Source organism: Coenobita brevimanus, chromosome 72 (genome assembly GCF_032717465.1).
Source record: "Coenobita brevimanus isolate Jiangsu-jjx chromosome 72, ASM3271746v2, whole genome shotgun sequence".
In the NCBI taxonomy this organism is placed as follows: Eukaryota; Metazoa; Arthropoda; class Malacostraca; order Decapoda; family Coenobitidae; genus Coenobita; species Coenobita brevimanus.
In genome coordinates, this window is record NC_137025.1 from 2,394,340 (window position 1) to 2,422,009 (window position 27,670).

Consider the following 27,670-nt stretch of genomic DNA (forward strand, 5'->3'; position numbering starts at 1 on the left):
ATTGGTATGTGAAGGACGGGAGGGCGGGAAATGAGTAACAGTATTCTTTATTCACCCCTCGCTTGCTACACAGGGATTTTCCAAACACCTGGGGTTTTGGGAAGGCCTTGTGTATTCCCTAACACCTCTTCTTTAGCGATTTATTTTTAGATATGGCTGGTTAATATCCTTTTGTACCCTATATATGCTGAGTAGGGCGATGTTTGAAGGATTTATATTACACAGAATAGGAGCGTTGGGAGTAGCGAAATAAATCGCTTAGGAAAGGGTGGCACGGAGAATACGAGCTCTTCCATGCACAGAAGAGTATATAAAAGACTTATTTATATTATACGGGATTGAATTTATATTATCCTTCATTCTTTACCATTATCTTTATTCAGTTGCTCAATAATCATAACTGCCCTGAACTGTGTAGCAGAGAGAGAGAGAGAGAGAGAGAGAGAGAGAGAGAGAGAGAGAGAGAGAGAGAGAATGATTTAAGTTATATGACCCCTCCGTCCTCAACTGTCACCTTTATTTGTCAGGTCAATAAAACATACTGTGGTGAACATATATAGGAAATAAATAAATAAATAAATAGTGTTCATATCTTAGCGTATTTTCCATCGTAATATTACGAAACAGGACAACTAGTTTTGAAATCTACGTATACCCTATTTCAATCATCGGTTTTTCATCTTTCCTTCTTTTTCATTACTCTCTCTCTCTCTGGACACGACATGCACCTGCTACATACCGTTTTGAAATTATTACCATCATTTGTCAGACTCGCAGCAGAATCACATTACTCTCTGTCTATGTCTCTCTCTCTTTGCAAGGAGGCTAGTCAAGCAGAAATCCTCCCTCTCCCCCTTCAACAAGCATATATAATTTTCCACCACGTCATTCATAGCCCTCTCACGGTGGGACAACTCTAGTGCGCTATTCCAGCCAACGCCAAACTATTCTTTCAGAGAGAGAGAGAGAGAGAGAGAGAGAGAGAGAGAGAGAGAGAAAGACGTATTTTCGTTGGCTCAGGATATCTATTTTGTATATCGTACCTTAATTATTCTTTTTATTTTTTCTTGAAGGGAACAATTTGCGAGCCTCAGCCTTTGGTTCTTTCTTCTTTCAAAAAAAAAAAAAAAAAAAAAAAAAAAAAAAAAGGCGCCTGGTGGTCTAGCAGTTTAAGCGCCCGTCAGTAACTGCCTCCCATAGGTCTGCTTCCCACGGGGTGAACGAAAAAAGTTTATATAAAAAATGCATGAGGTTTATTTGCAATGTAACAATACGTGATAGTGTACGCAGAGGCCAAAAATAAAAATATACACATCTCAAATTTCACTGTCACAATAAGTATGTTGTAATAATAATAATAATGACAAAACCGACAGTAAAAAAAAAATATATATATATGGCATTGTTTTACCGTCTCAAAAAACTGATGGTGCCTGACAGATAATAATAATAATAATAATAATAATAATAAATAATAATAATGTAAAAAAAAGTGCTAGGCAAATCTACAGGTGTACAGACTGACTACAGGTAAATCAGCTACCAAACTAATCAACCCACCGTCATGACATCAAGAGTATTCAAGATTCAGGTGTTTTTCATTTCAACTTCTGCAGATTCCAAGCAACTTTCAAATTTCTGAAGGCAACGGGATTTAAAAGTTCTCAATTCTCACACCAACAGGATTCAAATGTTTTCTCGCAGCAACAGGATATAAGTGTTCAAATTTCTCACAAGAACAAGATTTAGTAGTGTTCTGATTTCGCGCAGTGGGAGGATTCAAGAGTGTTTGGATTCCTCACAGAACAGGATTCAAATGTTATCAGTCACAGAGTTAAGACGTGCTTGGTTCTCCCACATTCAAATTCAGGTGTTCCGTTTTTTCGCTGCAACAGAATTCAGGAAGTGTCCGGATTTCTTGCAGCAGGTGGATTTAGGCGTGTTTAGTTTTTAAGTTCAAATTTCAACCTCTAAAGGTTCCAGTGTACTTGGATTTAAACCTACCCGGGACTCAGACATGTTTGAATTTCACCTTCCACGAGATTCAAACATACTGTATCCGTCTTTCACTTTCCGCGGGATTCAAATGAGCTTGGTTTTGTCGCAGCAGTAGTACTTGGAGGTCTGTTTGGAGTGGCACCAGGAAGGACAACCGCTGAATCCCACTTCCGGCTCCGTATCGTGGAATTCGTGGCCCCGTAGCAGCCCCGGGTAGTGGAGCGGATCGAAGCCTAGGACCTCCACCCGCACGTCCACCCCGTCGATGTTGTGCGGGTCTGGATTGTGGGGGCTTACGGGGCTGTGGGGGCTTCCAAAGTCAGGGCTGCGGCTGGGATCTGGGAAGCCTCCGGGACTGGGGATGCTGGGATTTTCGTGGGTTCCAGGAATGTGAGGGTTTCCAGGAACTTTATGATATCCGTAGCCTCCAGAACCGTGGCTCCCATAACGGCCACCATGGTAGGACGGCCTTCCATAGGTGGGGCGTCTGCCATACCCGCCACTGCCATACCTCCTGTTGTAGCCGTAGTGGTGGTAGGGGTCTGCCACCACCTGCACCACTACCACCATTACCAACACACCTGCCACCAGCTTCAGCATCTGGGAGGGGGATAAAATATAAGCATTAACATCACCACCATCACTTCTACCACTACCAACTCCATCACAGCCACCACCACTACCATCATCAACTCCACCACTGCCACCATCACTATACCACCATACACCACTTCCACCACCTCCACACTTCATCACCAATACCACACCACTATCACCACAACTGTAATCTTCCTCTAAGCACTTTAATATTACTCCTTTGGTACTCTGACATTATGATACCCTTGCTAAAAAAAACACTGGATGGTGGAGAGAGATACAGCCCTAGAAATACCAATATACCCTCTCTCTCTCTCTCCCTCCCTCTCTCTCTCTCTCTCTCTCTCTCTCTCCCTCCCTCTCTCTCTCTCTCTACTAAAGGTTTGAAAGTGCGCATCCAGGTGTAGATTTATTTTTCTCCCCCAAACAGGTGAACATCCTCGGCTCTGAACGCGTGAGAAAATGAGGTCGGGGTGATGATGATGGCGATGATGATAATGATGAAAATAAATGTGGTGATGGTGATGATGATAGTGATGATGATGAATAATGAAAATAATCGTGGTGGTGATGATGATGATGAATAATGAAAATAATCGTGGTGGTGATGATGATGAATAATGAAAATAATCGTGGTGCTGGTGATGTACTGATAATGATGATAATGAAAATAGTCGTGGTGGTGATGGTGATGATGATGGTGATGACGATACATGGTGGGTCCACTGAGGAGAAGCAGAGGAGGAATTTCCAAAACAAAAGGCCCCCCCCCCCAAAAAAAAAGTACGCCTCTGGGTTAACCTCTTCAATCCGATGACATAATATTCTTGCTACATCCATTTTGTTTTGTTTTTTCAAGAAAGGGCGCCAATGTGGTAAAAGAGAAAGTGAATGTCGAATAGTATAAGTTGAATAAAACTGCTACTGTTACTACTTACTGCCATTACTACTACTACTATTGCTACCACTACTACTATTACTGTAGGGTCGGTCCTAGCACTCGGCCATTTCAACTAGGGACGCCAGTTTCCACGAACTTTTAAACTATTCCAGTAAATTCCAGTAGATCAACCATTATTTAGGTGCGACAATAACAGAAGCAATTTCCACAAAACGTATGCCCAGCTCAAAGGCGTTAGGGATCATTAGGTTTTAAAAAATGCGCTATTAGTAACCAAGGAGACTCCGATCAACCCTCCAATCTGACTGCGGTTAAGGATCTTCTTCAAAACAAAAGCACTAGAATGTTCTCCCGTCCTTACCTTGCGCCCGAAGGATTTGAAATGACAGCGGTGGCGCCTGTAGCAGCTCTTTATATATATTTAGCCTGGAGCCGCCGCGGGGTGAAGGAACGGGAAGAGAGGGAAGCCAACAAAAAACGAGATTGTACCTCTTCTGGGATATCCACGGACAGTCCCGGGTTTGGGTAATACGCTATGCAACGCTCTCCCTTCCTTCTCTCTCTCTCTCTCAGTAGTGTTTCCTTATGATTTTTTTTTTTTTCGTAGTGGGGGAAAGGACGTGGAGGTACGGGGATGGAGTATAAATGAGGGTGGCGTGAGTTGAAGAAACGGCCGCCTGAGGGCGGAAGAGTGACATGGAGGCGATTTGTTCGTGGCCTACCCCTCTGGCATTAAGGAGTCTGGGTATAGAAACAGATACAAATGTTGACAGATAGACAGACAGACAGATAGATATGTACACGGAAAGATAGCAGATAGACAAATAGACAGATAGATATAAATGTACACGGAAAGATAGATAGCCAGATAGACAGACAAACACATAGATATAAAGGTCGACATAGATAGACAGACAGACAGACAGACATAAAGGTCGACATAGACAGACAAACACATAGATATAAAGGTCGACACAGACAGACAAACACATAGATATAAAGGTCGACATAGATAGACAAACACATAGATATAAAGGTCGACATAGATAGACAAACACATAGATATAAAGGTCGACATAGATAGACAAACACATAGATATAAAGGTCGACACAGACAGACAAACACATAGATATAAAGGTCGACATAGATAGACAAACACATAGATATAAAGGTCGACACAGACAGACAAACACATAGATATAAAGGTCGACATAGACAGACAAACACATAGATATAAAGGTCGACACAGACAGACAAACACATAGATATAAAGGTCGACACAGACAGACAAACACATAGATATAAAGGTCGACATAGATAGACAGACAAACACATAGATATAAAGGTCGACATAGATAGACAGACAGACAGACAGATATAAAGGTCGACATAGATAGACAGACAGACAGACAGATATAAAGGTCGACACAGACAGACAAACACATAGATATAAAGGTCGACATAGACAGACAAACACATAGATATAAAGGTCGACATAGATAGACAAACACATAGATATAAAGGTCGACACAGACAGACAAACACATAGATATAAAGGTCGACACAGACAGACAAACACATAGATATAAAGGTCGACATAGATAGACAAACACATAGATATAAAGGTCGACACAGACAGACAAACACATAGATATAAAGGTCGACACAGACAGACAAACACATAGATATAAAGGTCGACACAGACAGACAAACACATAGATATAAAGGTCGACACAGACAGACAAACACATAGATATAAAGGTCGACATAGATAGACAGACAGACAGACAGATATAAAGGTCGACATAGATAGACAGACAGACAGACAGATATAAAGGTCGACATAGATAGACAGACAGACAGACAGATATAAAGGTCGACATAGATAGACAGACAGACAGACAGATATAAAGGTCGACATAGATAGACAGACATGTACACGGAACGATAGACAGACAGATAGACAAACAGATAGATATAAATGTACACAAAGACAGAAAAACAGACAGACATATAAAGGTCGACAGAGACAGACAGACAGACAGATGGATATACGCAGAAAGACAGACAGACAGACAAGCAAGAGCCCAGTATCGCCTCTCACGGGAATCATTTGGTAATCTTTGGCATATGGAGTCACTAAGAATTTCATCACGACTTTCCTAAATCTGGTGGGGGAATCCTCTCTCTCTCCCTCTCTCTCTCTCTGGACCCCTTCACCACGACGACGCATCAGCAGAGTCCACCCCTGCTGCCTTCAGACGATTTCACTCAGGCGGAAGGACCAGTGACGGTGAAAGGGTTAGGGAAGGCCGTATCAAAATCCTCCAAAAATAAATGAAATCAAATAATATAAATGAATAAATGGATACATGGATAGATGGATAAATAAGAACAACAATAAATAATTATAAATAAAATAATAAAAAGTGAAATAACAGCAATTAAAATAAAGTAACAATAAACAAATAAATAGAATAATAACGAAAATAAATAAAACAACCAATAAATAGATAAATAAATAGAATAACAAATAAATAAAAAATAAATAACAGCGATAAATAAATAAATAAATAAATAACAGCGATAAGTAAATAAATAAAAAATAAATAAATAACAGCGATAAGTAAATAAATAAATAAATAACCGATAAGTAAATAAATACAGTAACAATAAATAAATATAGATAAAACAGCACTAAATAAATAAATAAATAAAATCTCAAAAATAAATAACCAACAATAAATAAACCAACAAATAAAAATAAGAATAAAGAAATGCGTCATCAGCTTGAAGGGGTACAACCACGTCACGCTGGGAATACGTGGAGACAATACAAGATAAACACCCAGCACTTCAAACAATAACAAAACACACATTCGAGGACGGGAACATAACGAATAAAACGCTCCCTAGCACCATTTCCTTAGCGATTTATTTTACTACACCTTGCTACTCTGCCGTATACTGTTCACATTTTTTTTCTAAAATATCACATAAAAAAAATAAAAAATTATTATTAACGAGATATATCCAGCAATAAATCGCTAAGGAAAAAGTGTCAGGGAGCTTCTTGGGCCTGGGTGTTTCGGGCCCGTAAAGAAAGCTCCCTAACACCTCTTCCTTAGCGATTTATTTTTGGATATGGCTGGCTAATATCCTTTTTTACGTTATTTATGCAGGGTATGGCGATATTGGAAGGATTTATACAACACTGAAGAGGAAAGTAAGGTGTAAAAAAAAAAATAAATCGCTTAGGACAGTAGTGTTTACGAGTGTTTATAAGTGTGTAGTGTGGTGTTTACAAGTGTTTTATAAGTGAATCTCCTTACTCTCCAAACACTATAAAAAAAACAAAAAAAACAGCAACCTTCAATCATGGAAAGAAGAATGAAAATCGAACCTGCTATCATTCTTACCATTGCCCGCCCCATATGCACACATCGATAACACTGAGATAAACTGAACACACAACCAATGCCCATGTGAATATCATACAACCAACATCTTCCTATTAATGTTTCTCTTTAACTGCACTACACCATCTTAACGACACTACACTCTACACTACAGTATCTTAACACTGCGTCAGGGCAAGATTTTAAACTCCCGGGTCCGCGGATTAGCTAAATGCAGTTCTCAGCGTGTTGCTGTGCTGCCCCGACCCCTACCACACAGCCGCATCACGTGTACGATATGACAGGCTACGTAATTATAAGAAACATACGTCAGAAAAGAAATTCCTTGTAAAATCAGCTAATATTTACAGATTTTTCTTGCTATCTCGTCACCAAGTCGAGTTTTTATTATTATTATTATTATTGCTATCATCTTCATCACTATCATTATTATTATCATCAACATCATCGTCATTATTATTATCATCACCATCATCATCACTATTATTACAATCATTATCACCATTATTATCATCAATATTATTATTATTATTATTATTATTATTATTATTATCATCATCATCATCATCATCATTATCATCATCACCAATATTATCATTATCATTATCATCATTATTATTATTATCATTATTTTGTAATGAGCTAACCTGTAGATTCAAAGACTGATAAAACCCCCTATAATCCACACACAATACCCGGTCCAATATCAACACTACATCTGTGGTTGGGACATATCAGTAATGGTGGTACGAAAGTAATAAGATAATCAATTTTATGGCAAGTAATTCCTCTTCTCTTTAACACCAATTCTTTCTCCTTTACTAAACCCTCAATAAACCTCAGGAAGTCACGCATTTCCATATACATATAAAAAATAAATAAGATAAATAAAATTCGTAAACAAATAAAATGAATAAATAAAAAAGTTAATGAAAAGGGAAATAAAACAAAATAGGAAAAAATAAAATAAATAGTTAAATCAATAAATAAACTGATTTACGGTAAGCATTTCATTTAGTAACAGTCTGACACAAAAATCTGGGTTACATGCGTTTTCTTTATTCATTTTTTCCAACTCTGCCAGGCGTACACACAACTATATACACGTACACAGGTATACACACAAAAATACACTTGGACAAAAACACACAAATATAAACATTGACCCATACACACAAATATACACAGCCACAAACACACACGAGCACTTATAAACACACACACACACACACCGCTTCTGTGGTATTTCCAAGAAGAGATAGGGTGGATGGCGCAAGGGGGGAGGGGGAGGAGAAGCAGGGGTAGGACAAGTAGGTAGGAGCAGGCAGGTGCGCTAAGGTGAGGCAGGGATGAGGTAGAAGGGAGCCAGGGATGAGGGAGGTAAGGGGAAGGGTGAGGAAGGCACGGCAGGGGTGAGAAGGGTGAGGGTAGTAGGTAGGAAAAAGATTTGGGGGAGGAAGAGTGAGGCAGGATGATGTCAATAATCTGCAGTGTTGAAGAGCCATGAGTCACGCTTGCGCCTGTGCAGTGTTGCCAATTTAGCAGCTTCAGGGCCTCATGTAGTGCCATATACTACATTTCCTTGTTCTTCAGCCAAGCGCATTATCATAATTATTTTCTCACATTGCCATTACAGCCATATATGAAATGCTGTTTAGCAGGGCGACGTGGAGGCGATTTGTTTGTGGCCACCCCGTACGGGATTGAGGCGTCTGGCAATAGATAGATAGATAGATAATTACTTAAAACCCATTCCCCTTTACATCAAGGCCAAGACTAATGTAATCTAAACTTGGAAAAGAAACAAATACAAATTTGTGACAATTAGGCCAAAACTAGAAAATACTCTGGACATTTTCTGCCATAGACATTTTCTACGGTCACGGTATATAAATAATAAAATTATGTAATATTAATTCTCACGGCGACTTCCAGGTGACAGCGCCGGAGTGTGTGTAGGGTGGGGGCAGCATGTCTTCGGGAACGTCCTTTATTTATTTATTTATTTATTTTCTCAGTGTTCAGATAAGGCAACCCTAGATGAGGCAGGAAGTAGGGAGAGGTAGGGACAGATGAGGCATGGTGAGGCAGGGAAAAGTGAGACATGGTGAGGCAGGAGACAGGGTGAGGCATGGTGAAACAGGAAGGCAAGGGAGAGGTGAGAGGAAGAGAGGGGTGAGGAAAGGCGAGGAAGGTAATGGCAAGGAAGGGTGAGGCAGGAGGCAGGTGGTAGGGTGAGGCAGGAGGCAGGTGGTAGGGTGAGGCAGGTAGGGTGCAAGGTGAGGCAGGTAACTGATGCAGGAAAGGAGGATGGCGAGAACAATCATAAACGTAAGACGCATTCCTTTCCCCTTATACATCCTCCAAAACACTATTTATCCTATCTATATACCTAGGCTGCTTCCCCCAATCCAGCCTAGGTATATAGAAAAAAAAAAAAAAACTTCCTGGGAAAAAAAATAAATCCTACCATTCAAAAAGGGGAGATAACCCTAAGTATAGTTGTCAATCTGCGGGTAGTATAGTAGTAGTACGTAGTTGTTGTGGTTCATCTGCAACGTGAACCCGACGAACTGCAGGCGTAAGTTGGCCTTTGTAACACTTCACCATCCTCCATATATGTATGAACACTTTTTTTTTTTTTTTTTTTTTAATCCTGGAGGAAGTTGGGCCGCCTAGCAACCCTAGTGCCACCACACAAAGGCGTCCCTCTCCATCGCCTGTAAAAATCACGTCCAACATACCGACAATGCCAGCTGTTGTATTTTGCTTTTATTTATTCTTCTTGCGCCTGGACGTGTCATTAATAGGCTTCGTTCCTAAAAATTTATAATCTCACTTGCACGGTCTTCTTCCGCCAAAAACAACTCTTACAAAATAAAGTCCGTAAATATTAGTTATGAGATCATTTCCTTACGTTTCTTCGTGCATATCCTGAGCTAAGTTTACGAGAATACGAACGTGAACAGAACGGGGAAAGTGCCAGGTGTTGAATCTTGTTTTTTTCTCTGGCACTTTTGGATTCTCTTATGCAATAATTCGTAACTTTATACTCTTTTAACACATGATTTATAGTGATGCATAATTGGCACTGAACTAAGACTTCCATGCACGAATTCATATCCATAAAATTGATAATACCAAAAAAAAAAATCACCTTTCCTGCATCTCACTTCAACCATTGAAACACGTCCAGTACGGAGAAAGATGCCAGCCTTTGAATTATGATCTGTGTAGCTGGGTTAATCGGCCATATTCAAAATTAGGAGAAAGTGCATAACTGACGAAAAAATAATACAAGGCCACGTCATGTCTGCTACGTATCGACCAGTCGCGACTATGCTCAGAGTTGCCAAAGTTCGATGGCTGCGCTGATCGCTATTTCATAGCAATATTGTACAAGGAAAAAAAAAGAGGTCGGCTTTATGAAAATTTCAGCAATTTTATACATTTATCAACATTTCTGTTTTAGATTCTGACCTTGCTTTCTAGCAATACTATTATACTTTTGTGCATCCTACAATTTTGCACTCTTTGCCAGCAAAGTTTAGCGCAAGTGAGACTTGGCACTTATCCATGCACTGTCTCGTGACTCGCTCTTGGATATCTCATGCGCATTTTCACTTTGCTGTTGAAGTGAGAGGACTCAAACCAACTATCTGTAAGTACCAACCTACATTCGTGTATATTAAGCACTCCAGCGGTATTCTGTATGGGATATGATTAGAGCGTAATACTTATCAGAAGGCATTACTGCATTCTGAAGTACTGAATTTATATCGTGTTCACCGGAAGTATTAATGACGGGGGAGGAGTTGTTTTGCAACGGGAGTCAAAAAAAGTGTAAACAAGTGATGAAATATGAAGAAAAAAACCATAGCAGTTGATGAGGTTCAAATAGAAAACACTTATAAACACGAGTTACAGTCGTTGGTTTGGAATATTGGTAAATTTATCGTTTCGGGCAAAAACAATTACGATTTTTTTTTTTCGATATAATGGACGATTCTGCAACACTTCTTCCATGGCATTTTCGTCGCGAATTTTTATATTTAACCATCTAATCTAACCAAATCTTCACGAGTAAGAAAAATAATTGGCGACGATAATGCCATAGAAGAAATACCGAAAAACGAATTAAAATATCGTAATTCTGATTTTGGCTGAAACGATAATAAAACCGGACTTTGTACCCAAAGATGTGCAGTTTCTCCATTCCGGTTAATTTCGTTTTTGCATACGAAAGGGTAAGACTGAAAAGTATTCTGATTGGCGTGGGAGGCTTCGTAGCGCCCCTCACCAAGCCTGGGGTTGCAACAGAAACCCCAGTTACCATTAGTTACAAAATGATAATACTACCACCACCACCACCAGTGTACTACTACTGTAGCATCAGTAACACCAAGCACTACTACCACCAACACTCCTGGTATACATCATAAACAACACCACCAGTATTATTACAACAAAAACATCAGATACTATCGTCACCAGTACTATACAACAGTTACAAAAACATAGAAGAATACTATTCTACTACTATTACTACTACTACTAATAACCACCACCTCCAGGACACGATGGTACTTGGAACGGGTCTCCTGACGGCGGGTGCAGCGGCTCTGGGCGCTACGGGCACGGTGGTAGCGGCGCCCATTGTGCTGGGAGGTGAGCCCCGTAGTGAAGGCTGGTCCAGAAATAGCGCTCCACTGTACCCCTTTTTTTCCATTTCTTCTTTAAGCACTACACTATACCTTTTTCTTTTTTTCCATTAACCTGGCCTACCTCTCTCTCTCTGGCCTGGCCGAATTCACTGTCTCCCCACCTTGAATACTGAGGTATTGTAATTGACTGAGGCCCATAGTGAAGGGTGGTCCAGAAGTGGTGCTCTAATATACCTCTGTTTTTTCTCTAACCAGGCCTAAAATAATTTTTCTGCCAAGGAGGTTATTTTTTTGCCGGCATTGGTTTGTTTGTCCGTTTGCAGGATTACTGATTTTTTTTTTTTTTTTTTTTTTTTTTTTTTTTTTTTTAGGGGTAGGGCATGGCCCAAGGAACAATCCACTAGATTTTTGTGGTGGTCCGGATCATCATCCTGATCCAGGATTTTTTTTTTTTATAAGGATTCTTTACCACTGCGGGATAGTGGCAACTTCAACATTTTTGCTAACTCGATAAAAATGAACTAGGATAATATCTGTACATCTGTATAAAGTAATTTAACAAGAGATTTACTGTGGACTGTGATGAGGTGGAGAGGTATATGAGAGAGGGGGGTGTGAGTTGGGAGTAGGGCAGTGAAATGGCGGGGGACAGGGCGATTTGTTTGTGGCCACCCCAAACGGGATTGAGGCGTCTGCCAATAGATAGATAAATGATGGTATTCATGAAGTAGTGGGATGCTAATAATGAAGTGCTATGGAAAGGCTGTAGACCTATAGTATTGTGTGTCTGCCATTGAGATACGTGAAATAAATTGCGACGGATAAAAATCTGAGTAAAGATAAAAGGACTACAGACTCGCCTGGTCGTGTTGAAAGTCAGAGGGACGGCTTAGTCTTCAGATGTGGGTGTGAAAGTGAGAGAAGGAAATGAATACATGATGTATACATCACTAGCGCTGACTGAACCGTGGCCGCAGCACAAGAAATCGCCTTGTAAAATATCTGGCTAGCTTGCTTCAAAAACGCTGGGAACATGAAGGGGACTCGTTTGTGGCCAGCCCTGCCTGGCTTAAGGTGTTGGTGATGGGGAGGTTGATAGTTTGGGAGAGAAGAATTCCGTTCTGACTTGGACCCTCTTCAGGAAGGAACTGGTTGGGAAGATAAGCGTCTATACGAGTATATAATGAGGGATTGGTAGGCAGGGGGGAAAGGTGAGTGGGAAGCAGCAGGGGTAAATGTATGACAGAGGAAAGGGAGAGATGAAAGAAGGGAACACCAGTATGCTGCATGTTTCAATTACCAAAGGGTGACACTGTGTATGTGTTACAGCAATTGGGTTCACGTCAGCGGGCGTGGCTGCAGGGTCTTGGGCAGCCAGCTGGATGTCGGCTACAGCTGTTGCAGCAGGTGGTTCGGTTCCGGCCGGCAGTGCCGTAAGTATCGCATTGTAATATATAATCAACGTCAGATAAGACGCGCATTTTTTTTTCCTGGGGGGGGGGGTCGCATGTTTCCTTTCACTTCTAAACACTCCAGCAACGAATTCCGGCAGGATTGTAGAAAAATTCTTGTTAATAATAATTGTTGTGATGCCAGGCTTAGAAAGTGAGTCCAGTAGATTGCAGACTGAAATTGTCATTTTCCTGCAGTTCACCATCCTTTTTGTAGGAGGTGCTGAAAAGGGACGCCCTCACGTAGTGGCACTGATATAACTGGTTGGTTCCACTACCTGGTTATACAATCGGCTCGACTCTCCTCCCTTTGCCTGCAGTCCACTGGGTTCACATTTAAATGAGCCCTGATTTGCAAGTACTATTATTATTATTACTATTACTACTACTACTACTACTACTATTACTACACATTTTCAGGTGGCGGTGTTAACAAGCGCAGGGATGGGAGGCCTGGGCGCTACAGTCAGTGCCGCTTTGGCCGGTACAGGGGGGGCCATAGCCGCTGGCTTGGCTGCTATCCTTTAAAACTAGCACCACCGCAGCATCTCCTCCGTGGCGATTTATTCAGAACGTCTACTCTCCTATAAGACCAGCATCATCATGACCAACGCTTCAACCAACATTTATAGTTTAATTTTGGTGGTTTTATTGTGACTTAAGATTTCGCAACATCTCCGTGACGATTCAGCATTTAAAACGAAATAACACTAAGAATGTAAAGCTGTTAACTGCATAATTCGCTGAGGAAAAGGTAACACGAACATCCAGCTTGAAAAACTTTGTGCCCAAGTTATCTGAGAAGCAGCGTCTGGCATCTGAATATTAAAAACATTATGACGTCACGAGTTTTTCCTTTCGTTTTTTTTTTTTTCGTTTTTTTTTTCCGGGTAGCTCGATGTCGAAGGATATTAAGTCAAAATATATATTTAAAGTGTCCAGTGATGCAAAATGGCGTGTTCCGTTTCTCACCAAGATTGATTTTTGTTATCCCTTTTTGAATTCGCCTCCCGTAACGTCTTAAGGCGACGCTGGGTTTTTGAATGCGAGTTGCTAAGTAGTTTTGATTTTTATCCCATTTACTGTGGATGGCTAAGGAAATTTATATAGATTTTCACTTTGCACAGTGATAGAAAAGAATTGCACCGTTTGATCCTGTACAGAGTTCATGATTTTCTTCGTCTCTGAAATTGGTCTTTTAATATCCACGTACTTTGCATCAGTATCATACAAGAGGATATTGAATTATGCGGAGTAAATCGCTAGGGAAGAGGTGTTATGAAATTTCTAGTCAGAACGTGAAGGAAGGATGATATGCATTATTTTGGAATTCCAAGTCACTTAGAATATAAAGGATGAGATTATTTCTTAGCTTACTAATGACAAAACTTTAGTCCTTAATATATTACCACAATAAAGGAGGGCTTTTACATCTTATACTACTTTTCCTTTAACTTGTCCTAAAATGCCACGTCTCCATCTTGAACGCCAGGTTGTAAAAATACAGTAAATTGACGCTGCAGTGTTGTGCAAGTCATGAAGAAGTGCCATGGAATGAAAAGCCGTAGCACACACTGTCGCTGGCCAATGTGAAACGAGCCTTAACGAAAATATGAGCCAGATTAAGGTGATAGAAGTATAGTAACGAAACCCAAACTGCTCTTTAATGTAACTTTGCCTAAAACTTCCATCTCTTCTTCTCGTGTAGTTCCATGTAACAATAGATTAACACAGCTACGGGCCTTGGACTGTAGGGCGTGGGTGTAGTACTCTTTGATTGGTCGTTTTAGAGATGTAACGGTTTCGGTACATTTAAATGAATGTGTGATCTGTGATTCTGTTGATACTGGTGATAACATGCTGTGACTTTACTAATGTTAATAAATATGCTGGGATTATACTGATGTTAATTGATATGCTTAAATTGTACGGCCTTAATATGCTATAACTGTACTGATATATTGGAAATAAATATGGAGTATGCCGCAATCCCCACACTGTATCACTGAAATCCCCTGTTTTTTTTTCTGTTATGGTGTTTTCTGGCAGTACTGTGAAGCCTATGTATGGAAAAAAAAAAAAAGTGCAGAGGCCTATGCTTAAAAAAATGAGTGGCCTATGCATGAAAAAATAAAGCAGAAGAGGCCTATGAAATACTGCAGAGGCCAGTGCATGAAAATAATAATGCAGATGTGGCATATGTATGAAAAAAATATAATAAAAAATGTAGAGATGGCTCTTAGGGGTAAGTTAGGATTCCAAAGACTGAATGGTCAGTGAATGAGTTCCTGGCCAAATACTATTGGTGTTTTGTTTTCACCACTCTTACAACTCGAGTATTAAGCCATGGTGGTGTGAGTTATGTCTTGGTTAAGTAGGAATGACTCCCTGGTTGCTAGTCAAATTTATCCTTCAATCTGACTACTTCTGGCCATTCATGGAGCTGAAAGAGGTTAGGCATCTTCATCAGACGAGAATAAATAGATTACTACTACTCACTGCTGTTGATGTACTACTGCTACTACTACTATTACCACCACCACTACCACTAAATAATAATAACGTGCAGATTAGGCCTGACGTAGATGCAGGATTCCGGGGGCTTAAATGGTCGAGTATCCCCCCCAGAAAAAAGTAATCGAACTGAAGTGGATATTCTCTAGTCCGATAACATATCTTTTATTCTTTGTTACACTCTCCAGACGATGTTATTCACCTCAGGAGTCGTTATGCTTCTTTACATTTCTTTAGCGACTCATTCTGCACATTACACCTCAACAGCCTCTTAATAATAATAATAATAATAATAATACAGGTCACATTAATCACGAAGTTAACACATATCAAAGGGCGTGTGCTAAACCCAAATGTATAACAACGGTGTACACCCTCCAATGTACAATCACTAACACCATGTAACTGTATTGGCTGAAGAAGGTGTGTGGCAAGACCCACCACCTTCTTTTGTTGTACTGTACAATCACTCTGTACCTTTTACAACAATAAATATTTCAATTCATCTAACCTCTCTCCCAAATTATTTATCTCAGCACTGAGCAACAATGCGCCACAAGGAACAGCTCATAAAGGAACTCGGACAATTTCTGCTTTAAATTGCTGTTAATTATTATTTTTAAAAACTCGGTATTTTTCTCTGTTTTGAAATCACTGTACTTAGCTTAGGGAAGTCTGATACCTGTATTTACTGAGGACAAAATTATAAACAACGTCGGCTGAAGACATTTTATGACTACCGCCTCGGGAGGATGCAGTGGCGGTAGAGTTGCCAATTTAGCGCTTTTTCGCTACGTCTTGACACCTTCACTTTTAGGATCAATATCATGAAGTCTAGGAAAAGGAGAATGCATACACAACAATAGGCGGTGGGTCTTGCCAGATACCTCTCTCAGCAAAACAAATATGCACAATCAGTGGTTACAATTTAATTTTGTGCATAATGTACGAAAAAAGAAAACACGCGCATGACAACCCACCGCCTCGGCGTCCTCGTCTGCACCCGTACCGTTCAGTCTGGTTGTGTCTCCGTGTTATCACTTTCACTCCCTCATCACGCCTCACGCTGATATCACGTATACAGTAGGTAGGTAAATATAATTCTCTCTCTCTCCATGGACTGAAGTACAGTATTGTGCCGTAAAACCAATGTTTTTTTTTTTTCAGCTAGTAACCAAGGAGACTCATGTCTGCCTCACATCAGTCATTGAATTTCATAGACGACTTGGAGTGGCCCGGTTCCGTCAGGTGAAAATAAATCGGAAAAAGAAAATATGCTACGAACACTGATCATGTTTCGGACGCGTTTGTTTAGGCATACGTGACGCTCTCTCTCTCTCTCTCTCTCTCTCTCTCAAGGCCGAACCCGATTGCAATTTCGTAACACCTGGACCGATTTATACTCTCTTTTAATACCTTTGCCCCTTGGCCCTGATTTTCGTTCTTTTGCAGTTTATTTCAAGGGTGGAGGACGACGTGGGGGCGATTTGTTTGTGGTCAGCCCTTATGGGATGAAGGCGTCTGGCAGTAAATATAGGCAGGTAGATGGATGAATGGATAAAAAAGAAAGGTAAATATAGACGGATAGATCGATGGATGGATGATGGATATAAGCTGATGGATGGATAGATAGATGGATAAATGAACAGATGTACAGATGGATGTATAGATAGATGTATGTGAATAGATGGATAGAAGGATGTACAGATGGACAGATAGACATAAGTAACGGTGGATAGACAGATGGATGTATAAGTAGATTTATGTGTATAGATGTAGAGACATGATCAGATGTGTGTACAGATGGATAGATAATTGGATGTGTACAGTAGATAGATGGAAATATAGACGGATGTATAGATCGATGGGTAGATGGATGTGTATAGATGGATGTATGATGTATAGATAGAATGATGGATGTACAGATTGTTGAGTATATAGATGGATGTAAAGACAGATGGATAGACGGATGTGTAGATGGACATAGATGAATGTATAGATAGAGAGATAGATAAAACATACACAATAGATACAGATAGACAGGTAGGCCCAATCAATCCGGTAATACATTGGCGTAGTATTGCCGCTACAAGACGATTTTATTCAGCATGGGGCGAGAACAACCCGTCTTGCCGTGGAGGGGTTGTTGCCGCCCCCCGAGGTTCATCTGAAACGTGAACCCCGTGGACTGCAGGCTGAAACTGTCCCCTTGTAGCCAGTCACCCAATTATCAGGGTTGGGGGGTAGGGAGGAAGCTCAGATGTGTGTGTGTAACCGGGTAGTCATGCCGCCCGGTTATATCAGGGCCACCACGTGAAGGCGCGCCTCTCCAGGATCAGAGAGAGTTTAAATAAAAGCAATATTTAACCTCCCGAAGTCGAAATATCTAAATGGAGTGAAATAATATGGAAATAGCGATAGTTAAAAGAAATCACTGATCGGTATGGTTTGAATCAGCGTCGTATTTATTTTCTCCATTGCGGAAAAATCTAAATTAAATCGTTTGGTAAATAAAACAATAAAAAGATACGTCATATTAGAATAGGGTTAGTCTCTTTGTCTGTCTGTCTCTCTCACGCGGAAAATCTATCCTGAGAAAATTTGCCTAAAAAAAAAAAAAAAAAAATTATCAGTACAGGGTTAATATGTGTGCGTGTGTGTGTGCATACTGTTGTAACCCCAGGCTCATCTGAATGTAAAGCCGTGCAGAACACACACACACACACACACACACACACACACACACACACCTCTTGAAAGTAAAAACACTCACTTTCTCTGCATTTTCTTATCACTTCACAAGCACAGTTATCAGTGACGGGTGATAAGAGAGAGAGGATTATTGAACTCTGGGTAACAGCTTTTATCAGACTGTCTGCTGCTATGTAAGAAAAAAGGGGGGGAAAGGGGGAAAAAAAATGGAGGTCGGGGTGATAATGAACACACACACACACACACACACACACACACACACACACACACACACACACACACACTAATTTTGAGTGTACGTGTATAGTAAAGGAAATTAACCCCCACCCCCCTTTCCTATATAAACAAGTCTCCATAAATTAATATCATGCATAATTTAGTTTTTTCGCTTTATTTTTTTTAATTGTATTTGCTTTCATCAGAGGGAACTGGGCAATTCCAAATTTTGAATAAGTTGCAGTTGCGTGAAATTTTTACTAAGCCTTGAGCTACGCCTGAGTCTCACTGGTTACTAATCAAACTTGATCCTCCCTCTAACTACACTACACCTACCCATTAACCGAGCCGAGAAAAAGTTAGGAACGTGTCGGGTTAGGAAAGCGTTATGTCATTCTGAACTGCCTTTGGTTCCTTCTTTCTTGCATTAAAATAATAATAATAATAATAATCTTAGAGTTTATAGATACCGCGTCAGATAATTTTGGGGTGGGGGACCGACCTACTTACGGCATTTTTACATCGATAGTAGCTACGATCCTTCACTCACCTCTTCAGTTTGAACTTTTAAACGTGTAATACGGTTGTTACCCCCCGACGTGAGTACAATATTCTCCTTTTCATTCTTCCAGTCTTTAGTTCTTTGCATATATAAAAAGTGGATTGCCAGGAGACATACAGTAATTTATAAAACCTCCTAATTAATTCTACAATAAACAAGTCTTCGTTACAATTATTTCATCACTGTGCTTCTCGGTTTTCCTATCCTGCGTGGTTTTTCGTCACTTTCCTGGTGGTTTCGGCTGGAGGGTTTTGTGGGCTAGGGAGAGCTTTACTATCCTTGTCTTGTTCAGTCGATTTGGTCACTAGTGGGAGCTGCCTAACATGGGACAACTGGCCTACCTTATTGATCCCTCCTGTTCTCGTCTTTTAGTATTTTGCTGCTTTAATATTCACTGTAATTGGCTTCTAAAGTATTGGTAGCTACGTGGGTGACTGGAATAACAACACTCTTACACACAACCTTTGGCGAGTTAAAGAAATATCCTCCAAGGCGTCTGATTACCCGCTGCACCCTGTGAGAACCTCTTGGGGGAAGTATTCAAATGTAACGGAATCAGTTTTCGTAATAACGTCTCCCTTACTGCTTGCACTTCACCACTATCACAAGTTTATACAATGTACGTCTCGGTAGCTGTTCATTATCAAGAAGCACTGACTAATTTTTCATCTAAAATAATAATAATAATAATAATAATAATATCATCATCAATCTGAATATTAAAAATCACATTTAATCTCGACAAAGAAGTCACTCGAATTATCAGTTATCAAGAATGATTACAAAAATATGATAAACACATTAGCTATTGATTGTTACCAGAAATCACTCAGCCAACTTTCACGCTAAACAAAGCTCATTAGTACGAGTATTATCATCACGTATCGCTAAACTAATTTTCCCTATAATTAAGACTAAACACCAGCTGAAGTTGTGCTGTATTTTTCATATAAATATTCAGTCTTCTTTGGTTGTTGTTGTTTTTTTTAATGCAAGGAAGAAGGAACCAAAGACAAGAAGCCCGAAAAACTGTTCCCTCCAAGAAAAAACAAAATATCAGGGAACCAAATGCAAGATCCGTTCATGTCGTGATGCCTAGACGTGCATTTGAAAGACTGGAGGTCATGAGCAGTAGGAAATACAGACAGAAGGAGACAGTTCCAGATTTGACCTGTTGGGCAGCTGTATGAGAACCATATACACAGGCAATCTTACACACAACATACTTAAAAAACGTCTGTGAATATGGTACCTAGCTTTGTATATAAGTTAGGGAGCTTCTTGCAACCCCCTTCGTAATAACAGCTAGAGTTGTTCTGACCATGAAAGGGATTAATAGCAACATTTTAACCCCCAAGACTGAAACTGTTGCATTTTTTACCTAACCCACATTTTATCCTTTTGCGGCTTATTTCATGTAGTTCAGTGGCAGAAAAAGACAATTCCATGACCCTACCTCCTTTCACTAGCACTTCTTCGTGACTAGCATCATATTCAAGTGATATCAGCCTCTTGCAGTAACTCAGTATGCAAGATGGAGAGACGGCAAATTCTGGCCAACTTGGAGGGTATAGTCCGAATTAGAACTAAATACCAGAATTGTCCCAACCATGAGATTAGAAATAAAACTCTTGGGTCCATTTGCCTCACTCGGCTAATGGCAATATTGTGTTTGCTGGAAAGGAGCTACCCTGATCATGAGAGGGTTAATTTCTAGCTTTTACTGAGCCTTTGTTTTTTTTTTCTTTTTATCCTGCAGAAAGCATCATAGAGGAAGATAAACAGAAAAGGAAATACCATGTCGAAAGAGGCTGCTAACTCAAGTGGCAAAGAAGAGGCGAAGGTTCAAGAAACGAAATGCAGCCGAGAGAGTGAAACAGCAGACCAGCCCAAGACAAGCAAGACCAAAACAGCCAAAACAGACCAGACAAAGAAAAAAAAGACGACCAAAACCACGAGTAAAATTTCATCCCGAACATTGAGCTACTGGCAGGGACGGTTGTGTGGGCGGAGCTTTAGTGGGAGGGTGGAGGAGAGGCGGTGGGTGGAGTGGGTGGTAGGTGTTCAAACTGCAGATTATTCTTACTGATTTTACTGTACCTACTACTTTATTACCAGGACATAATAAACATGTATGAAAAGAGCATAGGTAACAGTAGGTCTTGCTTTTTCAAATTTACGTTCATTTGAGACTGTGAAGTAGTTAATATTCACGCAAGATTGGTTGTGAAATGGAAGTTACGTGAGTGAAGACAAAAATATAAACAAGCAGTCTAATTGTCTTCAGAATTCACTCTGAAGAAAGTCTGTAAATCTCTTCACTGTAAATACACGAGTGATGACAGAAGCACCAGCAGGCAATCGTATATCCTTCAAATTTCAGCTCTAAGTCTGTAAATATCTCCAGAACAGTTGCACGAGTCAAGAAAACATTAGTATATACAGGAAGTTTAATCTTTACACACCTTCAGCTGTATAAAGTTGGTAAATTCTCTCTCTCTCTCCAGGGTGGGTATCGTGATGTGGTGGAGGTGGATGAAAGCGAAACGGATCTGAACCAAGCTCTGGATGCCATTATTTCCAGCTGTCCCGGAGTACTGGATGGTACCAAGTGGATTAATATTACACGTAAGTTGTCAGTTCTTCAATTAATATCTCACATTCTCAGTTCTTCATTTAATATCGCGTATATTCTCAGATCTTCAATATCACCCATACATTCTTAGTTCTTCAGTTAATATCGCACATGTTCATATTTCTCTATTTGATATCACACGTAAGTTGTCTGTCGTCCAACCCCTTCTTTACCTGAGGTCTTTCGGAAGCCTAATAATGGCTCCAGGTGATAAAAATTAGAAATATCATTTAACTAAAAAGGTTAATGGAGAGTTCTTTCCCTCGTACAGACGGCCACTCTCAACACTCCTGGCTTTCCCTGTTTTAGCCCTGCCTCTCTTCCAACACCCCTTCTTTCCCTGTTGTAGCCCTGCCTCTTTCAGCACCCTTTCTTAAATCCATCATAAAATAGCCCTACCTCTTTCTACACTCATTTCTTTCCTCTAGGTACCTCCATTCAACACCTTCAACTACCCTTATGCACTGTTAAGAAGCAGGCCCTCTCTCTCAGTACCCCCTTTCTTTACCTCACATTGGGTATTCCTCTCCCACCTCACTCATGTACACTCTTCTAGTCAGTCTCTTATTCTCCATTCTCCCTATGTGGCAAATCCATCTAACGGTACCTTTCCAAACACATTCCTCACTAGCCCTGTTAAAATCCCCCCAACTAGCTGTATAACTCTCTCAGTGCCCCAACTAACCGCATACCTCTCTCAATGCCCCAGCTAGCTACACAACTATCAATGCTCCAACTAGCCACATTACTCCCTCAATGCGCCAACTAGCTGCATAACTCTCATTGCCCCCCCCCCCCCCTTAGCACCGGCCGACATCCCCAACTACCGCCTCTGGGTTTTGCTGGCCACCCCGCCCCGCCCCGGCCACTACCGCTTCTCCATCACGGGGCTGCAGGTGACGGATGTTTTTGGACTCCAGATAATCCTTAAGCAAATCAGGTGAGGTGAATAAGATGCTGATATTACACACACTTTTGGATTCCAGATAATTCTAAGGTGCTGGAGGGGATCAGCTTCATGTGTTGGCACTGATATGGCCTGGTGGTGGAGACGATTGCACAAACGTCCCACAACTTCCTGGACCTTGAGGGAGGGATGGTGGACCGCACGAGAGGGTCAGCTTCATCCACTGGGTTCAAATGCTGATGAGCCTGGAGCTTCATCTACTGCTAAGTACTGTAATTCTTAAGCACATCAAGCGAGAAAAATTTGGCAGTAATTCCTTCACACTTATGACATTAATTTATTCGTATCCCAAATCATATTCTTCAAAAGACCCCTCGCAATGAATGGGTCCACGAAATTATATCTAATGTATGGAGCCAATAGATATATAAAATCCTTTAAAATTATTCACTATAATCATCGGGTGGTATTCTGACCACACTGAAAAACATCATATTTAAAGGAGTTAACCATTGCAGGGAGGTGCATGAGGAAGAGGTTAAGCAGAGGGCGATGGAGCTGCATGCACAACAAGGATGGTGGGGACAAGTACAGTGGCTCAACCTGGTACCAATATCACCAGTCCTCTCCTCAACACTCACCATCCTAAACATCCAGGACAAATTCAAGTAATGTCACCAGTTTTCTCCTCAACACGCCATTTTGAATATCAGTATCATCATTAACCCTTTCACTACCGTGATATCACCATTTTTACTTTGTATTTGTTATCTCCATATGATTTTATTAAGTTGTTTAAAACTGGAAGGATTAAATACAGCCTCTTTAAGCCCTTCGCCACGTTAGGTCTTCCTTAGCAAAATCATCTGGTGGTGGTAATAATAGTATCTTGTATCACACCACAGTCATCCTCACTTCAAACATACAAGCACTTAGGCTGCCATGCCAGTGTGCTAATACCAGTTTCCTAATAGCTAGACTGCAAGAACTTATTTGCTCAACCTAAGGCAACCAAAGACACTGTATGGAGTCAACAGTCCTGTGCACCTGTGTATGGAGTTTTGGCAGTGTTGTGCGCGTGTACTGTAGTCTTGGCACTGTTGTGCACCAGTTCATGGTAGTCATCTGTGTATGGTAGTCTTGGTACAGTAGTGCACTGTACCTATATATGGTAATTTCTGGAACTGAGTTATATACTAAGTCAAGTGATCAATTTGTGGTATAATTTCAGGTTGTTAGTTGTTGTGTTGGTGATGGCACTGGTGGGTCTGGGTAAAGTGCTGGTCAACCTGGGCCGAGGCGTGAGAGAGTTACACAAGATGCTGCTCCTCACCGTCAATGAAGTTGGCCAGTTGATCCGGAACGTCACACCGCTCTTGGCCATCATTGTATCTTTTGTGGAGAAGGTTATTGGTGGGCTTTTCCTGCTCATGGCCATGGTGTACCGTGGGTGTCAGAGTTACCCACCTCCCAGGACACCGCTGCCAACACCACCTGCCCTTCGTCGCGCAAACACACTTGCTGTGGAACAGCACTCATCAGGACTGCTGATGCTTCAGGACAAACATTCCCTGGCAAATGAGAAGCGTACTCGTGGCACAGTCTACCTGAGAAACCGGATGTCATGATAGACATTAAAAGTGCGTGTTGGCAGTATGACCTGTCTTATATTTGCACCCCAAGTTTTACCGATAGCATATAAAGACTCATATACACACTACACATTCATTACAATACACTGACTTTCGTATGCATCACTCTCCCTGCAGACTCCTTCCCCATTCGTACATTGCCTGCACGGGAAAGGGTCAGGTCTAGCCATCACTCTCCGTCCGAAAAGCGAGTTCAATCATGCTGTGGGACAGTTCAGTTTCCATGTAAGGAAAATAACCATGTCACCTTGTTCTGTGCCATAAGGAAACTCTTCCTCCACCCAACACCACTTACTCAGACCTATCCACCATGTCCCTCCACCTCTTTCTCAGTCTCCCTCACCCACTCACTCATATGAAATATATCCATCTACTATACTGTATTCTTTTTGCCATTTTTTTGTACAACTCGTGGGCTTTCAGCAATACCTCTCAACAGCAAATAGGGGGATGTACTTTCACTACTGTTTAAACATCAGCATAAGCATACAGCACTGAATTATTCTTTGGTGGGAGCCTATATAGTCCTGAAACTACCCACTGATATTGCTATGTAAATCTTTTAATTGGGATAATAATAAGAGATGTCCTCACTATGCTACACCAGCGACTGTAAACCGTTATGGGTCACGTCCAGCTGAGGCACCTTAACCCACTACACCACCACCAGGAATCTTATTATATGTCTACCATCCAACATACAGTAACTGGCTTCCTGGGCTACGTGAAATAATTTTGCTTGTCATTCTTTGTCATGTGGCTGGTGGGTGACCCCGACATATTCAGACAAAGTATTCTTCCCAATATTTCACAAAACTGTTCAACACAACATTCCTTTTCAATCAGTGTGAATGTGAGAGACGTGTAGGTACACTGTGGCACCTTAACACTTTGACTGCAAGTTAAGTACACTGCATTTTCTTGGGTTAATGTCAGATAAGTTTAATGAAGGGAGAAGTGTAGGACACCAAATATGTCAAATGCTATCACAAGCTTTTTTGGTGGAGGATAAAAACTCCGCAGTTTAATTGAACCTACAGCATATAGTTTTCTTCAGCTTACGGACACTCACTGAAGCCAAGTAAGTGTCAAGTTGTATATACATATCAGTATCAAACAGGATGAGATTGATTTCAAATATCTTTGTGAGACTTGCTGGTACGGCAACAGCCGATAGAAAGCTGCTGCTTTCAAACATACGTGAATTTGGAAAAGCGATCGTAATGATGACATTTAATATACTTGTGCCTGTGCATTTACAGCAGTTTGTAATATATACTGCTACTGTACTCATAATTTTATTCTACGAATTTGCCTGTTTGTAAAGAATATTTTAATGATAATTATTTTTATCTGTTGGTGTTTGTGTGCCTCTTTTAATGTTCATGCAGGTACAAGTAGTTATATTTTCCTTCTAATACTGAAATCGACACCTTCAATATGAACATTTTAAAAACATTTAGTTGCTACCTGCATATGATCATGCACAACTTTGGAAGGACTTCTATCGGGGAAAACAATGGAAAACAAAATAGGTTATTTGCAGTAGGACGGGCGGTCCACGCTAGGCAGCTGTACTGCAACGTGGAAGGCTGTATCTAAACTCTCCTGTTCTAAAGGTCTCTTAAACAAATAGTAAATAAGTCAGCTACGTAAATTTGCCACTGTATGTGTATGACACTTTTTCAAGCAATAAAGTTACTTCTACAAAAGCATTCATTTTTTATCAGGTAGTTAACACAATGGCAGTCCAGTGGCTATATGCCATCCTACGTTCAGATGTTGCACACTGTGCAATACCCTGAACAATGACCAAACACAAACCCATTTAGACATCGATAAGAAGGTTTGTACGGCTAACACAAAGAAGGGTCATGACTTACATAGAAGTGGGCTTAGCTACTTGCTTCATCACACCACGCTCTCTCTCTCTCTCTCTCTCTTGTTGGACAAACTTCACCAGGAAAAAAGACCTATAAGGTAAAAGCCCGTAGCTAACCAGCCTACTTCACTTGGTGGCATCCACCACCACCATTAAGCGCGTTCTTTATCTGTTCTATGCTCAGTCTGAGTGAGAGAGAGAGGTGGTGGAGCAGGTCTCGCGAACCCCTCCAGGACAAATTTTGAGTTTCACTATCACCATCACTATTAACTGCACCTCTTTGCCTGTTCCAAGAAGTTTTAGTAACACTTCCTAATTAGCACAAAGAACATCATCTACATAAATGCCAAAGTTTATCCCAGACACCAGGAAGTAGCCCAGTGGCCGCACTACCGCTCTAAACAGCCCGAATACACACCCCGCAAATCCTCAATGTTATATTGGTAAATAAGTATGGATAATTACCAATTATCGATAGGTGGGTTAAAGCACGGTAAATCCTAAATTACCTTTTTTTTTAAAGGATTTCAGATAATTGGGTGTATGAACATATATGGTGATAAAAATTATATTTTCCAATTAAAAGTGTCGATCCCGTGCCGACTTGGTAGTTCGTCGCACCCCCCCCCCCCAAAAAAAAAAAATGTAGCTCAGAGGTGCTCGTAATAAAGTAGCACACACTTCAGTACAGTACTTACACCTCGGAAAATCCAGTAATTAAGAGATTATAAGCATATAACTCAGAGAAACCCGCCAGTCAGAGATTATACAGCATTGTGGCTGGTGAGGGTGACCATCATCCACTCAATGTAGGGATGCCTTATGGTCTCTACTCTCAATGACATGCCAAATGGTATCCTGTACTCAAGAAACCATTTACTACGCTGGGTGGTAACCATATAACCAGGGTTTTTGGCCGGGTTGTCTCCCAGATTTCCGTATCTAAAATCAATTAATCATCGCAGACGTTTCGGAGAGCCTCGGAGGTCCCAATACCTGCCCAGGGTCCCAACCAAATGGAACTGTTCTGTGCATGCAAGGTGTAGAAGGTAAACTGCTAGGTACCGTCAACAGCTTTTATGATGGTAGGGAGGCATGTGTGAGGGTTAATGGGCATCTAAGTGAATGGTTCACGATCAATGTGGACGCGTGGACATATGGATGGGGTGATGAGTAAAAACACGAGTAATTGAGAGAGGGATGGCGTTGGTAATGAATTGTGATGGATAGAATATCTCACACTTAATATCTCACACTTGTATGCTGATGATGCAGTGCTACTTGCAAATACCGGACAAGAACTTGGTAGACTAGTGCAAAGTTTTGCTGATGTCTGTGAGCGTCGTGCCTTGAGAGTAAATGTATAACAGTAAAGTGATGGTTATCGAGAGAGGTGACTCTCAGTGTGATGTTACAGTGAATGGAGAGACTGAAATTGGTGAGAGATCAAATACCTGGGTACAGTGACAGAAAAGGGAGGATGTGCAAAAGAAGTCGAAAATAGAGTAACATAAGGAAGGAAAGTAGCTGGTGCATTGAGGGCCTTGATAAGAAACGGC

The 27,670-nt window shown here is 40.8% G+C and overlaps 2 protein-coding genes across 2 annotated transcripts; both read left to right on the top strand.

The window, feature by feature from the left end:
- The first annotated feature begins 10,489 nt into the window (after positions 1–10,489).
- On the top strand, positions 10,490–15,024 carry LOC145407007 (interferon alpha-inducible protein 27, mitochondrial-like). The gene is made up of 4 exons (XM_080278019.1): positions 10,490–10,577; positions 11,491–11,584; positions 12,910–13,013; positions 13,452–15,024. The coding sequence occupies exons 2-4, from the start codon at positions 11,497–11,499 to the stop codon at positions 13,557–13,559; spliced, it is 300 nt and encodes a 99-aa protein (XP_080134145.1). The 5' UTR covers positions 10,490–10,577; positions 11,491–11,496; the 3' UTR covers positions 13,560–15,024.
- A 1,575-nt stretch (positions 15,025–16,599) lies between these two features.
- Positions 16,600–25,914, top strand: LOC145407023 (uncharacterized). The gene is made up of 6 exons (XM_080278039.1): positions 16,600–16,632; positions 20,795–21,091; positions 21,543–21,663; positions 22,475–22,610; positions 23,096–23,245; positions 23,809–25,914. The coding sequence occupies exons 2-6, from the start codon at positions 20,834–20,836 to the stop codon at positions 24,203–24,205; spliced, it is 1,062 nt and encodes a 353-aa protein (XP_080134165.1). The 5' UTR covers positions 16,600–16,632; positions 20,795–20,833; the 3' UTR covers positions 24,206–25,914.
- Positions 25,915–27,670: the final 1,756 nt, after the last annotated feature.